Below are 13,044 nucleotides of genomic sequence, written 5' to 3' on the forward strand. Positions count from 1 at the left end.
AAAAAAACCTTATTTGGGGACAAACAGCAGCTTTTAAAATATTTTCCACTTCAATTTTGTGTATAACAAACAATGGGAGAGAGTTGAGTCTAATTGGTTGCTTTCAATCTTGCCCTCCAACCAATCTAATGTGTTCTAACAGCTGCCAAACCTGCCTTCCAACATATCTGGTTCTGACAGCCTCCAATCTCAGCAAAGATGCTGATTTATTTTCTTGAGGACACACTATCAGCTTAATGACAGTTGGTATGGGCGTACCAGTACAGTTCAAGAATAAAATATTCCCAGGCTTATTTTTAATGCAGCTGAAAGGGAACAATGAGAACATAAGAAATAGGAGCAGGAGTAGGCCATACAGCCCCTCGGGCCTGCTCTGCCATTCAATAAGATCATGGTTGACCTGATCTTGGCCTCAACTCCACTTTCCTGCCTGTTCCCCATAACCCTTGGCTCCCCTATAGTTCAAAAATCTGTCTATCTCAGCCTTGAATATATTCAATGACTCTGCATCCACAACTCTCTTGGATAGAGAATTCCAAAGATTCACGACCTTCAGAGAGAAGAAATTCCTCCTCTGCCTTAAATGGGCTACCCCTTATTCTGAAAGTATGCCCCCTAGTTCTATATTCCCCCATGAGGGGAAACCTCCTCTCAGCATCTACATTGTTAAGCCTGCTCTTATGTTTATAGTTTCAATGAGATCACCTCTCGCTCTTCTAAACTCCAATGAGTTCAGGCCCAACCCACTCAACCTTTCTTCATAAGACAACTCCTTCATCCTAGGAATCAACCGAGTGAACCTTCTCTGAACTGCCTCCAATCCAAGTATATCCTTCCTTAAATAAGGAGACCAAAACTGTATGCAATACTCCAGGTGTGGTCTCACCAACGCCCTGTACAGTTGTAGCAAGACTTCCCGAGATGAAATAAGGCATTTGGTGATTAAAAATCTGATTATTATCACGCTCTCAATGGAATCTCAAATTTGCAACAGAATTAACCAGCTTCTCTTCTTGCAGGCATCCACTCATCCCAGAACGCAGGGCCAAGCTGGAGGAAGTCCGAGCCATATTCTTGTCTGCGTACAGTGCAACTGTGGGTCTCAAATCTATATCGCCCAGCCCGTCGGCCATCGGTGGACTTCTAGAACAGTTTGCCCGTGGGGTCGGGCTGAGAGGCACGAACAGCATTGTCTGATACAGCCTGCATTTGTTTTTTTTAAGTGTATAGATCACTGCGGATATTAACTGTGACAACGCCAAAGATGGACTTGTGAATTTGTTTTTGAACCAGATCTCCCCTTTCACTTTTTGACCTTAGATTGTGTTTACTTGTTAGAAAAAAAACATTTTCTCTACTGAAACTTATTTCTTTAAGCTGGAGAGAGTCAGTCATCCCCCCCACCCCCCCAAGCATCCAAATACTGGTGGAAAGAAGTGAGTAAACCAGCCTCAGGTTCAGCCTTTGGGAAAGGACTGTTCATTCTTGAAGTACCTTTGTCCTCATTACATTTACATTGGAAAACTTTAAAAATATCTTCTTGTCATGAATGACTTTATTATTTGCAAGCTAGAAATTCCTGTATTTAGAGGCATGAGAGTCAATCAGAGGTAGGGGTGAACATGCCCAGTGACATTTTCAGGTTCAAAGATTGCAATTTTGAACCTTTTAAAATAAATATTATCATTGTTGTTACCTGATTAGATTGAGGAATTTCTATCTTGCAACTTCCTTTAAGGCTACTTCTCAATTGTGAAATTAATGGGGTTTTCTTCAAAAAAACTCAAATAGAGTTGTTAATTTCAGCAACATTTCAACACAGTTTACCTTAATAATCTCAAGTATCTGACACTCAGTTGCTCCCAATGGCTTATTAATTTCATTGTTATAAGTGTGGGCCTTATTATGGTGAGTTCTCACTTGCGCATAGTAGAGTATTGTGTCAATAGGCTGCAATCCTAGTAAAGCTAGCCTATAGATTGGCAGGGGGAGGGAGAGAGTCAAATCAAATCTGTGAGAAAACACTTGTTTGGTTAACTTGAGTGGCAACTTGCTGGTTGAAGCCACACAGGCAAGTTATCCGGTGAGTCCAGCGACTAACCACCGCCAGGTTATCTGTAGTGGTAGTACAGACTCTGATAAAAATGTTAACAGTAAATGACTTGGATTCAGTAAGGGTCTGCTAGGTTTAGCAGCTTGTCCAAACAATGACTGAATTGGTTTGAAAATGTCTGTCAGCATAAAATAAGAATACAATAGTAAGATAGTATGTTATCATTAGCAGATCTAATTTAATTCAGCATTAGACTGATCTAAAGATTTAAGATTGTTTCTATTTTTTAATACTACATTTTAACCTGCTTAAGAAACTTGGATAATATTTTTGTAACACGTTTCTTTAAAAAAAAATCCTAATCTATTTATTTTAAATGTAGTTTAATCCCTCTTAAGATGATCCATTTCCTCTTGCAAAATGGAGCTGATCTTCTCTGGGTTCTGTTGTATAGTCCAGCTGTTCAAACTTTACAACGTTCTTTTTTTTTTAAGTTGCCTTAAAAAAAGAATCCTACCGTTGAGGATTAAGTGAGGGAAGAAAGCTGCGTGTTGCATCACATGAATTAGTGATCTTGGAAGCTTTTTAAATGTCATGCTACAATTCTTCATGGGCAGATGATTTAACAGTCAAGTGACACATGACCTTAATGTAGTAGTCAAGCTGTTGACTTGTGAAATCAATGTTGAACTCTTGCATGCAAGAGCATAAGAAAAGTCAAGGATGAGAAAAGGCCGAATGGCCCATCGAAACTCATCCTTCCAGTGCCCTAACTCCCATTATAGCATCCACTTGCATTTTCAATCCCTAATTTTGTTGCCTTAAATTGCCCAGAAAATTTGCCCAAACATTTATCACACTCTGAATAAAGAATTGCTTCCTAATTGTTTTAAATTTGCCTTTCACCAATTTAAATTGATATCCTCTGGTTCTAGCTGATTGGCTTAATTTGAAAAAATATTCTGAGTTTACCTTATCTGTGGCATTTAACATACAAAACTTTATTTGGGTCCCCTCCCCTCCCCTCCCCTCCCTTTACCACTACTTTTCTAGAGTAGCTTTTAAGATGAGAATAGGTTTCCATTTATTCTGTAATAAAAAGCTGTACTGAAAATGCGTCTGCACCTATAAAGAAATAAAATAGGTTAATGTTTTGAGTGTAAATCTTATCAATTCTGACTGAGTCTACCTAAAACATTAACTGTCTTTTATCTCTTTGGCTGCTGACCAATCTGTTGTGCATTTCCACCATTTTCTGTCTTTTATTTCAGATTTAGTTGTTTTTTTTTAAATTTCCCTCCCTGCAGTTTTTGTATGAACACCCCGCTCTTCTCATGCCCTCTCTGACTGAGCATAAATTTAAAAGTGGTATTTAAACAGTATGACACGCAGTTTTAGTAAGTATTGATAGGCCAGTTTAAAAATAAAGATCATGGTTAGTGAATAATAAAAGGTTAATAATTGATCTGTTTTATAATTTAGATCAGATGATGATAATTGGGATTAATCTGCATTTTAAGCATGTGCATTGCATATTTGGACTGTTGCCACACCTAACAAAAGTTGTCTCTGTATAAGTGAATTAAAGATCCTTGAACATTTTCTTACATTTTTAGATGGCAGATTGCTTTAACAGGTATGTATTGATCAATGTAGACTGTAACCCTTTGGCTGGTGATTATTTAGGCATGTTGCTGATTAGCTGCAGCCAATCTAAGCCACCCCCAACACCCCATTATGCTCACTTCAATAATAATATTTCCACTAGGGTGCCGCTTGTTAACCTGTACTGAACTTGTATCTGAGTGTTACGGCACCACGTCTCTTGCGAGCAACTGACCAGTTGCACCTGGTGCTTTATTATGATGGACTTAAAGATTAATCCCAGGAAGGTGATCTGTGACCTCCTGATCTGTCTGTTTTTGAAGGATGTGTTGGTTTATTAAAACTAGGTTTTTCTGATCAAGGCTGTTTACAATGGGAACTTCCTGAAGTTTGTTTGTATTTTCTTTGGATAACAAGGGGACTGTAGAGAACACTGGGGTTCCTCACTAGCTGTAGTAACCACCCCCCCCCCCCCACCCCCGCCTACTTTGAAAGCTTCCAAAAGTGTAAGAGCTATTAGTTTAATAAAAAAAACTCTCCCACTCAATTATTTATCCAAGGTTAATTTACTGCGATATATGTTTTTGGTTAAATTCCTCCTTCCCAGCTAGATATCCATGTTTCCTTGCATGATTTCAAGCGCATTCCACTTCCTTATGGTGCAGGTAACCTCCTAAAGAATCGTTCCTTTTATGTGAACTGAAGATGTCTTCGTTGGGTATAAATGCAGGAAATTTGAACATTTGTTCCCTCCCCCCACCCCCACCCTGAGATTATGGTTTATGCCTGGCTTGTAGTGCAAATAGGGCTATGAAATTGTTACCTTTTGAGTTGCCAAAAAAGACCTTGGAGTTGATAGTTTAAATTAGATCATTCATGAGGGATCTGGTATGTTGCTGGTGTGAGAAATTCCCATCAGCTAATAATACACTGGAATTGGTCTAGTGTCTTTAACCCACTGGAGGTATAGGGATGGGTCTGATTGATGCTGGGTGAGAGGAAAAGCCAGCAAAAACGTTTTAGATTGGATTTGCTGTTGGCTGAAAGAGAACTAGGCTAACAACAAGCGCTTAAAGAGTTTATGAAAATCTGCTTGGTAGGAAGAGGAATATTCTGCTGAAGAGTGAACTGTCTCATTAAAACTATAATCCTCTTTCTCTCTTGTGCTTTAAAAACCTTAAATTGCAATAGCATATTTTTTTTTAAATTAAGCACCAATTTGCTAATGGACAAAAAGTGTTCCTCAAAATTGTTTCATAGTTAAGTCACCATTCTTGAGTATTATCACCCAAGTATGTGAGATGGATTTTCTCATCCTTCCATGTAATTCTGGAGTGACGTCATCACCCTGGTAATGTGACCTGTGCTGTGTCAGCAATTGTTTTCGGGTGCCAATAAAATAAAAGTTTTTAATCATTGTAACAAATAACATGACTCCACAAATGGTTTGCTGCACAACAGATCTGCTGCAATGCTGTTACAAGAATTGAGTCTGTCTGGAAGCCCATGTCTACAAAAATCATGATATTGCTCCTTTAAATCAGCAATCTTGCAAATAAAAATTCTTGCCAACCCTTTCGAAATAACTCGTTTTTAAAAAAAATAGTGCACAATATCCCAAAAAAGTGTTTGTCTAAATGTTGTAAGTTCAAGAAAATTATTTTGAAATATATATAAAATAAAACTAGTGCTGCAATGCTGGGTTCAAAATGCATCTTGCTATCCCTAGCTGTATATTGTTTGCTAATCTAATCACTTTAAAAAAATAAAAAAAAATTGTTAGAATCAGAAGTGGTTTCTTTTTTTAAAAAACGATCATGCTTTGTAGGGCATACAAAGGTATGGCAGCCTAAATGGTAGAGAGTAAGAATCCTTGGTTTCCCTCCCATGTTGAGATCATGTATGCCGCTATTGTTGCTTTCTATTTTTGATGGTAATGGTGAGGGTCATGAAGTTAATTTGGAAAACAAGTTTATGTTTGTGTTTTTAATTCCTTTCCCTGCAACATTTATCCTTTTTCAAGCCAGGAATGCAAGGATGATTGGAATCATGATGGCCATTTAACTGGGCCAGCTCATGGAAGGTGATCTGGAGCACCTTCCAGACTCAAATCTGCTTTGGTGTTGTGTTTATCAGTCAGATTGGAGGCCTGGATTTTGTTCGGATCACTAACCCCAGTGAATTGTACAGTTTCAATTTTCTTCTGATCCTGTGCAAAGCTTACCAGTATCCGGATAGAAATGAATGGCATGTCCATCTTGATTTGGTTACGTGTATATTGCTGAGCTGAGGCCTTATGTTTTCCTTTTTGTCAGATCATTCACCTATCTTGAGGAACCTTAACAGAATAATATTGAGGTAGAGTGCTTTGTATATTGCAAAAACTCCTTTAAAGAAATTGGTTTGTGGAATATTCTGTACCCTTAAAGTGAAGAAAGATATGACTTCAATTTTCACAGATTACTGTTCCATAAAGTACAAAATCTTGTGATATTGTAAATGACTGTAATGGTTCTTCAGGACTTCCTGAACTTGTTTCAGGCAATACTCTCTGCATGTGTATAAAGTATCTCAACTTAGTTACAAATAATAAACTTGAAATCTTGACCAAAAGGTTTGACCTCCTATCCTTTGTGCATCTATTGTATGTGTCTCGGATCTAAAAGTGCTCAAGCCTACAGTGCTATTAAAAGACAAATGTTCAGATCATGTTAATTCAAGCAACATAAAGCAATAAAATTTATTTATTTAAAAATTTGCAAAGGGCGTGTAGATGCTGTCCACAAACATTTCTTATAAAGTTTGCATTCAATCAATTGATCTTGGGCAATTACCGAACAGTTTACCAATACTCGAAAAACATTTTATTTTCATGTCTGCACGTGAAATGCTTATGAGTTTCACTGTTACTGGATTCCTGTTTTTGAAAATGTTGCTTGATGTGTGCAGGCTTTCAAAATAGCAAATCATTGCCTGAGGTAATGAGATTTTTCTTAAGGGATTTCTCCTTGTCATAAATGTCAGTTCTTGGTCACAATTGTTGGATGAGAGCAGGCTAGGAGGTTCATTTTTTCCTTTCTTCCCCACTCCATGTAGCTGGTTTAGATGTGAAATCATGACGGTTTACTTGTATCCCTTGCTAATAATAGGCTCCCGAGGTAGGGAAAGTGGTCCACGTTGTCCAGGGCCGCGCCGTGGATCTTGATGACTGCGGGGCAGTGCTGTGTGGCGGGGTCAGGTTGGTGGAGGACCTTTGTCTTACGGATGTTTAGTATAAGCCCATGCTTTCGTACGCCTAGATAAAGATGTTGACGATGACTTGGAGTTCAGCCTCAATGTGTGCAGATGCAAGCATCGTCTGCGTACTATAGCTCGACAACAGAGGATGGGACGGTCTTGGATCTGGCCTGGAGGCGACGAAGGTTGAACAGGTTCCCATTGGTTCTGTAGTTTAGTTCCACTCCAGCGGGGAGGTTTGCAGTGAGGAAGATCGAGAAGAGGGTTGGCGCGATGACGCAGCCTGGCTTGACCCCGGTCCATCAACGAGGTTCAACACCGCCTCCAGTGCGCCAGCGCAGCCTTCGGCCGCCTGAGGAAGAGAGTGTTCGAAGATCAGGCCCTCAAATCTGGCACCAAGCTTATGGTCTATAGGGCTGTAGTGATACCCTCTCTCCTGTATGGCTGAGACGTGGACCATATACAGTAGACACCTCAAATAGCTGGCGAAATACCACCAACAATGTCTCCGCAAGATCTTGCAAATCCCCTGGGAGGACATTCATACCAACGTTAGTGTTCTCGATCAGACCAACATCCCCAGCGTTAGTGTTCTCGATCAGGTCAGCATCAAAACACTAACTACACTCGACCAGCTCCGTTGGGTGGGCCACATTGTTTGCATGTCTGACACAAGACTCCCAAAGCAAGCGCTCCACTCGGAACTTCTACACGGCAAGCAAGCTCCAGGTGGGCAGAGGAAACGTTTCAAGGACACCCTCAAAGCCTCCTTGATAAAGTGCAAAATCCCCACTGACACCTGGGAGTCCCTGGCCAAAGACCACCCTAAGTGGAGGAGGAGCATCCAGGAGGACATTAAGCACCTCGAGTCTCATCGCTGAGAGAATGCAGAAATCAAGCGCAGGCAGCGGAAGGAGCATGCGGCAAACCAGTTCCACCCACCCTTTCCTCCAACAGTATCTGTCCCACCTGTGACAGAGACTGTAATTCCCCTGTATTGCACTGTACAGTCACCTGAGAACTCACTTTTGGAGTGGAAGCGATATGAAGGGACTGCCTATAATGACTTACTTGTATCGGTGGCGCTGTATTTGACTGCCAATTGCCATATGAATTCCATTCAGTTATGTTCCCATGGTGATGCTTCATTCCCCGAGACTCCTGTTGCACATTAATACAGCGATTAATAACAAAGAAAGTTTCTCGTAGGTTCCGGTTGTCATCCATGGCCTCTTGTGTCGTCCAATGTTACACAAATTTTGTGCATCTGAAACCTCATTCTGTTCTCCTTCTGCCCTCACTTTTGCCGCTCTGAGTGAGCAATTCCAAATGGTGTACGCTTGCCAACAACGGTTTCATTGCAACTTGTTCATGTTCATTTACCGTGTGCCAAAAGAGTTTCCATTACACCAAACCGACAACAGTCACCCTTTTCATGAATAACTGATAAAACAGTAGGGGTGCAACCCCTTTCCTGTTAAAAGGCAGGCAATTAGGAACAAAAACACAGTGTTGTGAATGCACAGCAGGGTCAGTTAGCAACTAAAAGTGCGGTTGCTGGTTATATTGGAACCTTTCAGCAGGCAACGCCCCCCGGATTCTGATAAATGTTCACACCTGATGGATGTTGAAGGACATGCAATGCTCCAATCTTTTCTGTTTCATTTCCGATTTCCAACATTCTGTTTGTTTTGTCAGTACTGGTAACAAGGAATATTGCGGAATTCGACGGGAAGGAGGCTAATGTACTGTAATCGAGTTCTAATCGGCATCGCATAAAGGAACCGATCATTGGGAGGTTCTGATGAAATAATCTCAGCCCTGATTTGGGTTTTTTGGTTAGCTCTGAAATGATTGATTGTGTTTCGAAACATTGCATTGCTGTTAAAACTCTGCTATGCAATTTCGTATTGAGTTGCAGAAAGGGCTGGATTGCATTGGCTTTTAATGTATTACCACCCATCCGGTCTTTCGTTAGGGATGCACATAAATGCTACTGAGTGCATTTTAGTTCCTCTGTTCTGCCTCTCCCCGTGCAAGATCCTGATCCACGCTGAGCCTCCCTTGCAGCCAGCAGGGGGAGAGAGAGAGAGCGTGAACCTGCTTCAGTCTGTGTGCATGTGCTATATCGGCAGCTGAAACGATGAGAAACCTTGCTACGCAGGAGTGCCCATGACTGTTATTTTCTTTGACACTAAGTATTGCAGTTCATTCTGTTTAGTATCCCATCGAGAATATTGCAGAACTCAAGTGAAGCTTGGATCCAGTGCAGCCAACCGTAAATAACATTTAACCTTAGCCTACAAGTTGTTTTCTTAAGAAATCTTCCAAATTCTGAGTTTTGACTGCAATGTAACCCTGTCCCATCCCTAGTTCTATCATCCGTGGAACTTGTATAAAATTAAACTACATTGGCTACCGTTTCTGGAAAGGTATCCGCTATCCCGCAGACACCCATTGTTCACCAAATTATGAGAGTGACATTTATCTTAATGGAAAATAAGAGGATCATATAAAATCATAGAAATTTATGGCATAGAAGGAGGCCATTCGGCCCATCATGCCCGTGCCAGCTGACAGCTATCCAGCCTAATCCCACTTTCCAGCTCTTGGTCCGGTTACAGCACTTCAGTGCCTATCCAAGTAACTTTTAAATACTATGAAGGTTTCTGCCTCTACCCCCCCCCCCCCCCCACCTTCTTTGGGGTAGTGAGTTCCAGACCCCCACCACCCTCTGGGTGAAAAGCCCTCTTATCCCCCGACCACTTTAAATCTATGCCCTGTGGTTATTGACTTCTCTGCTAAGGGGAGTAGGTCCGTCCTATCTACTCTATCCAGGCCCCTCATAATTTTACACACCTCAATTAGGAGTCCCCTCAGCCTCCTCTAGTTCAAAGCAGTCAGGGTAGGAATTGCAGGATAGCTCAGATGAATATGTGGCTTGAGCAGTGGTGCAACAGGGAGGGATTCAAATTCCTGGGGCATTGGATCCGGTTCTGGGGGAGGTGGGACCAGTACAAACCGGACGGTCTGCACCTGGGCAGGACCGGAACCTATGTCCTAGGGGGAGTGTTTGCTAGTGCTGTTGGGGAGGAGTTAAACTAATATGGCAGGGGTGTGGGGACCAATGCAGGGAAACAGGGAAACAAAATGGAGACAAAAGCAAAAGACAGAATGGAGATGAGTAAAAGTGGAGGCAGAGAAACCCAAGGCAAAAAACAAAAAGGGCCACTGTACAGCAAAATTCTAAAGGGTCAAAGTGTAATAAAAAGGCAAGCATGAAAGCTCGGTGCCTCAGTGCGAAGAATATTCGGAACCCAGGAGAGGGCTCCGAGCTAGTTAGAGTGGGTGAGAGCTCAGATGAACAGGACCCCAAGAAAGAATGCAAAAGGCAGGAGGCAACAGAGCAGAGTAGCACTGGGGTAAGTGTAAACCACAAGGTGATAGGAAGGGACAATATGTATGAATATAAAGGGGCTGCTGGAGGGGTCAAAACTAATAATCATGGTTTAAAAACTAGTATTAAAACACTCTACCGAAACACACGCAGCATTTGATATAAAGTAAATGAGTTGACGGCACAAGTCATTACAAATGGGTATGATTTGGTGGCCATTACAGAAACGTGGTTGCAGGGTGGCCAAGACTGGGAATTAAACATACAGGGGTATCTGACAATTTGGAAAGATAGACCAGAAGGGAAAGGAGGTGGTGTAGCTCTGTTAATAAAGGATGATAGGGCAGTTGTGAGAGACGATATTGGCTCTAATGAACAAAATGTTGAATCATTGTGGGTGGAGATTAGAGATAGTAAGGGGGAAAAGTCACTGGTGGGCGCAGTTTATAGGCCCCCAAATAATAACTTCACGGTGGGGAGGGCAATAATCAAGGGAATAATGGAGGCATGTGAAAAAGGAACGGCAGTAATCATGGGGGATTTTAACCTACATATCGATTGGTCAAATCAAATCTCACTGGGTAGCCTTGAGGAGGAATTCATAGAATGCATACGGGATTGTTTCTTAGAACAGTGTGTTACAGAACCTATAAGGGAGCAAGCTATCTTAGATCTGGTCCTGTGTAATGAGACAGGAATAATAAACGATCTCCTAGTAAAAGATCCTCTCTGAGTGATCACAGTATGGTTGAATTTGTAATACAGATTGAGGGTAAGGAAGTAGTGTCTCAAACGAGCGTACTATGCTTAAACAAAGGGGACAACAGTGGGATGAGGGCAGAGTTGGCTAAAATAGACTGGGAACACAGACTAAATGGTGGCACAATTGAGGAACAGTAGAGGACTTTTAAGGAGCTCTTTCATAGTGCTCAACAAAATATATTCCAGTGAAAAAGAAGGGCGGTAAGAGAAGGGATAACCAGCCGTGGATAACCAAGGAAATAAAGGAGAGTATCAAATTAAAAACCAATGCGTATAAGGTGGCCAAGGTTAGTGGGAAACTAGAAGATTGGGAAAATTTTCAACAACAGCAAAGAATGACTAAGAAAGCAATAAAGAAAGGAAAGATAGATTACAAAAGTAAACTTGCGCAAAACATAAAAACAGATAGTAAAAGCTTTTATAGATATATAAAATGGAAAAGAGTGACTAAAGTAAATGTTGGTCCCTTAGAAGATGAGAAGGGGGATTTAATAATGGGAAATGTGGAAATGGCTGAGACCTTAAACAATTATTTTGCTTCGGTCTTCACAGTGGAAGACACAAAAACCATGCCAAAAATTGCTGGTCACGGGAATGTGGGAAGGGAGGACCTTGAGACAATCACTATCACTAGGGGGGTAGTGCTGGACAGGTTAATGGGACTCAAGATAGACAAGTTCCCTGGTCCTGATGAAATGCATCCTAGGGTATTAAAAGAGATGGCGGAAGTTATAGCAGATGCATTCGTTATAATCTACCAAAATTCTCTGAAATCTGGGGAGGTACCAGCGGATTGGAAAGCAGCTAATGTAACGCCTCGGTTTAAAAAAAAAAGGGGGGGGCCAACAAAAGGCAGGTAACTATAGGCCGGTTAGTTTAACATCTGTAGTGGGGAAAATGCTTGAAGCTATCATTAAGGAAAAAATAGCGGGACATCTAGATAGGAATAGTGCAATCAAGCAGACGCAACATGGATTCATGAAGGGGAAATCATGTTTAACTAATTTACTGGAATCCTTTGAGGATATAACGAGCATGGTGAATTGAGGTGTACCGATGGATGTGGTGTATTTAGATTTCCAAAAGGCATTCGATAAGGTGCCACACAAAAGGTTACTGCAGAAGATAAAGGTACGCGGAGTCAGAGGAAATGTATTAGCATGGATTGAGAATTGGCTAGCTAACAGAAAGCAGAGAGTTGGAATAAATGGATCTTTTTCGGGTTGGAAATCGGTGGTTAGTGGTGTGCCACAGGGATTGGTGCTGGGACCACAACTGTTTACAATATACATAGACCTGGAAGAGGGGACGGAGTGTAGTGTAACAAAATTTGCAGATGACACAAAGATTAGTGGGAAAGCGGGTTGTGTAGAGGACACAGAGAGGCTGCAAAGAGATTTGGATAGGTTAAGCGAATGGGCTAAGGTTTGGCAGATGGAATACAATGTCGGAAAATGTGAGGTCATCCATCTTGGAAAAAAAAGAGTAAAAGGGAATATTATTTGAATGAGGAGAAATTACAACATGCTGCGGTGCAGAGGGACCTGAGGGTCCTTGTGCATGAATCCCAAAAAGTTAGTTTGCAGGTGCAGCAGGTAATCAGGAAGGCGAATGGAATGTTGGCCTTCATTGCGAGAGGGATGGAGTACAAAAGCAGGGAGGTCCTGCTGTAACTTTATAGGGTATTGGTGAGGCTGCACCTGGAGTACTGCATGCAGTTTTGGTCACCTTTCTTAAGGAAGGATATACTAGCTTTGGAGGGGGCACAGAGACGATTCACTAGGCTGATTCCGGAGATGAGGGGGTTACCTTATGATGATAGATTGAGTAGACTGGGTCTTTACTCGTTGGAGCTCAGAAGGATGAGGGGTGATCTTATAGAAACATTTAAAATAATGAAAGGGATAGACAAGATAGAGGCAGAGAGGTTGTTTCCACTGGTCGGGGAGACTATAATTAGGGGGCACATCCTCAAAATACAGGGGAGCCA

The 13,044-nt window shown here is 41.5% G+C and overlaps 1 protein-coding gene across 3 annotated transcripts in view; it reads left to right on the plus strand.

Annotated features, from left to right (window-relative positions):
* mtmr14 (myotubularin related protein 14) overlaps nt 1-6,271 on the plus strand; it is an 86,565-nt gene extending 80,294 nt beyond the window's left edge. For all 3 annotated transcript variants that reach the window (XM_070895515.1, XM_070895513.1, XM_070895514.1), the window contains one exon: nt 1,020-6,271. In XM_070895515.1, the coding sequence (XP_070751616.1) occupies nt 1,020-1,197 (178 nt within the window). In that variant the 3' untranslated portion in view covers nt 1,198-6,271. The remainder of the gene's footprint in view (nt 1-1,019) is intronic.
* The last annotated feature ends 6,773 nt before the right edge of the window (nt 6,272-13,044 follow it).

The sequence above is a fragment of the Pristiophorus japonicus genome, chromosome 12, assembly GCF_044704955.1.
Source record: "Pristiophorus japonicus isolate sPriJap1 chromosome 12, sPriJap1.hap1, whole genome shotgun sequence".
NCBI classification, from domain to species: Eukaryota; Metazoa; Chordata; class Chondrichthyes; family Pristiophoridae; genus Pristiophorus; species Pristiophorus japonicus.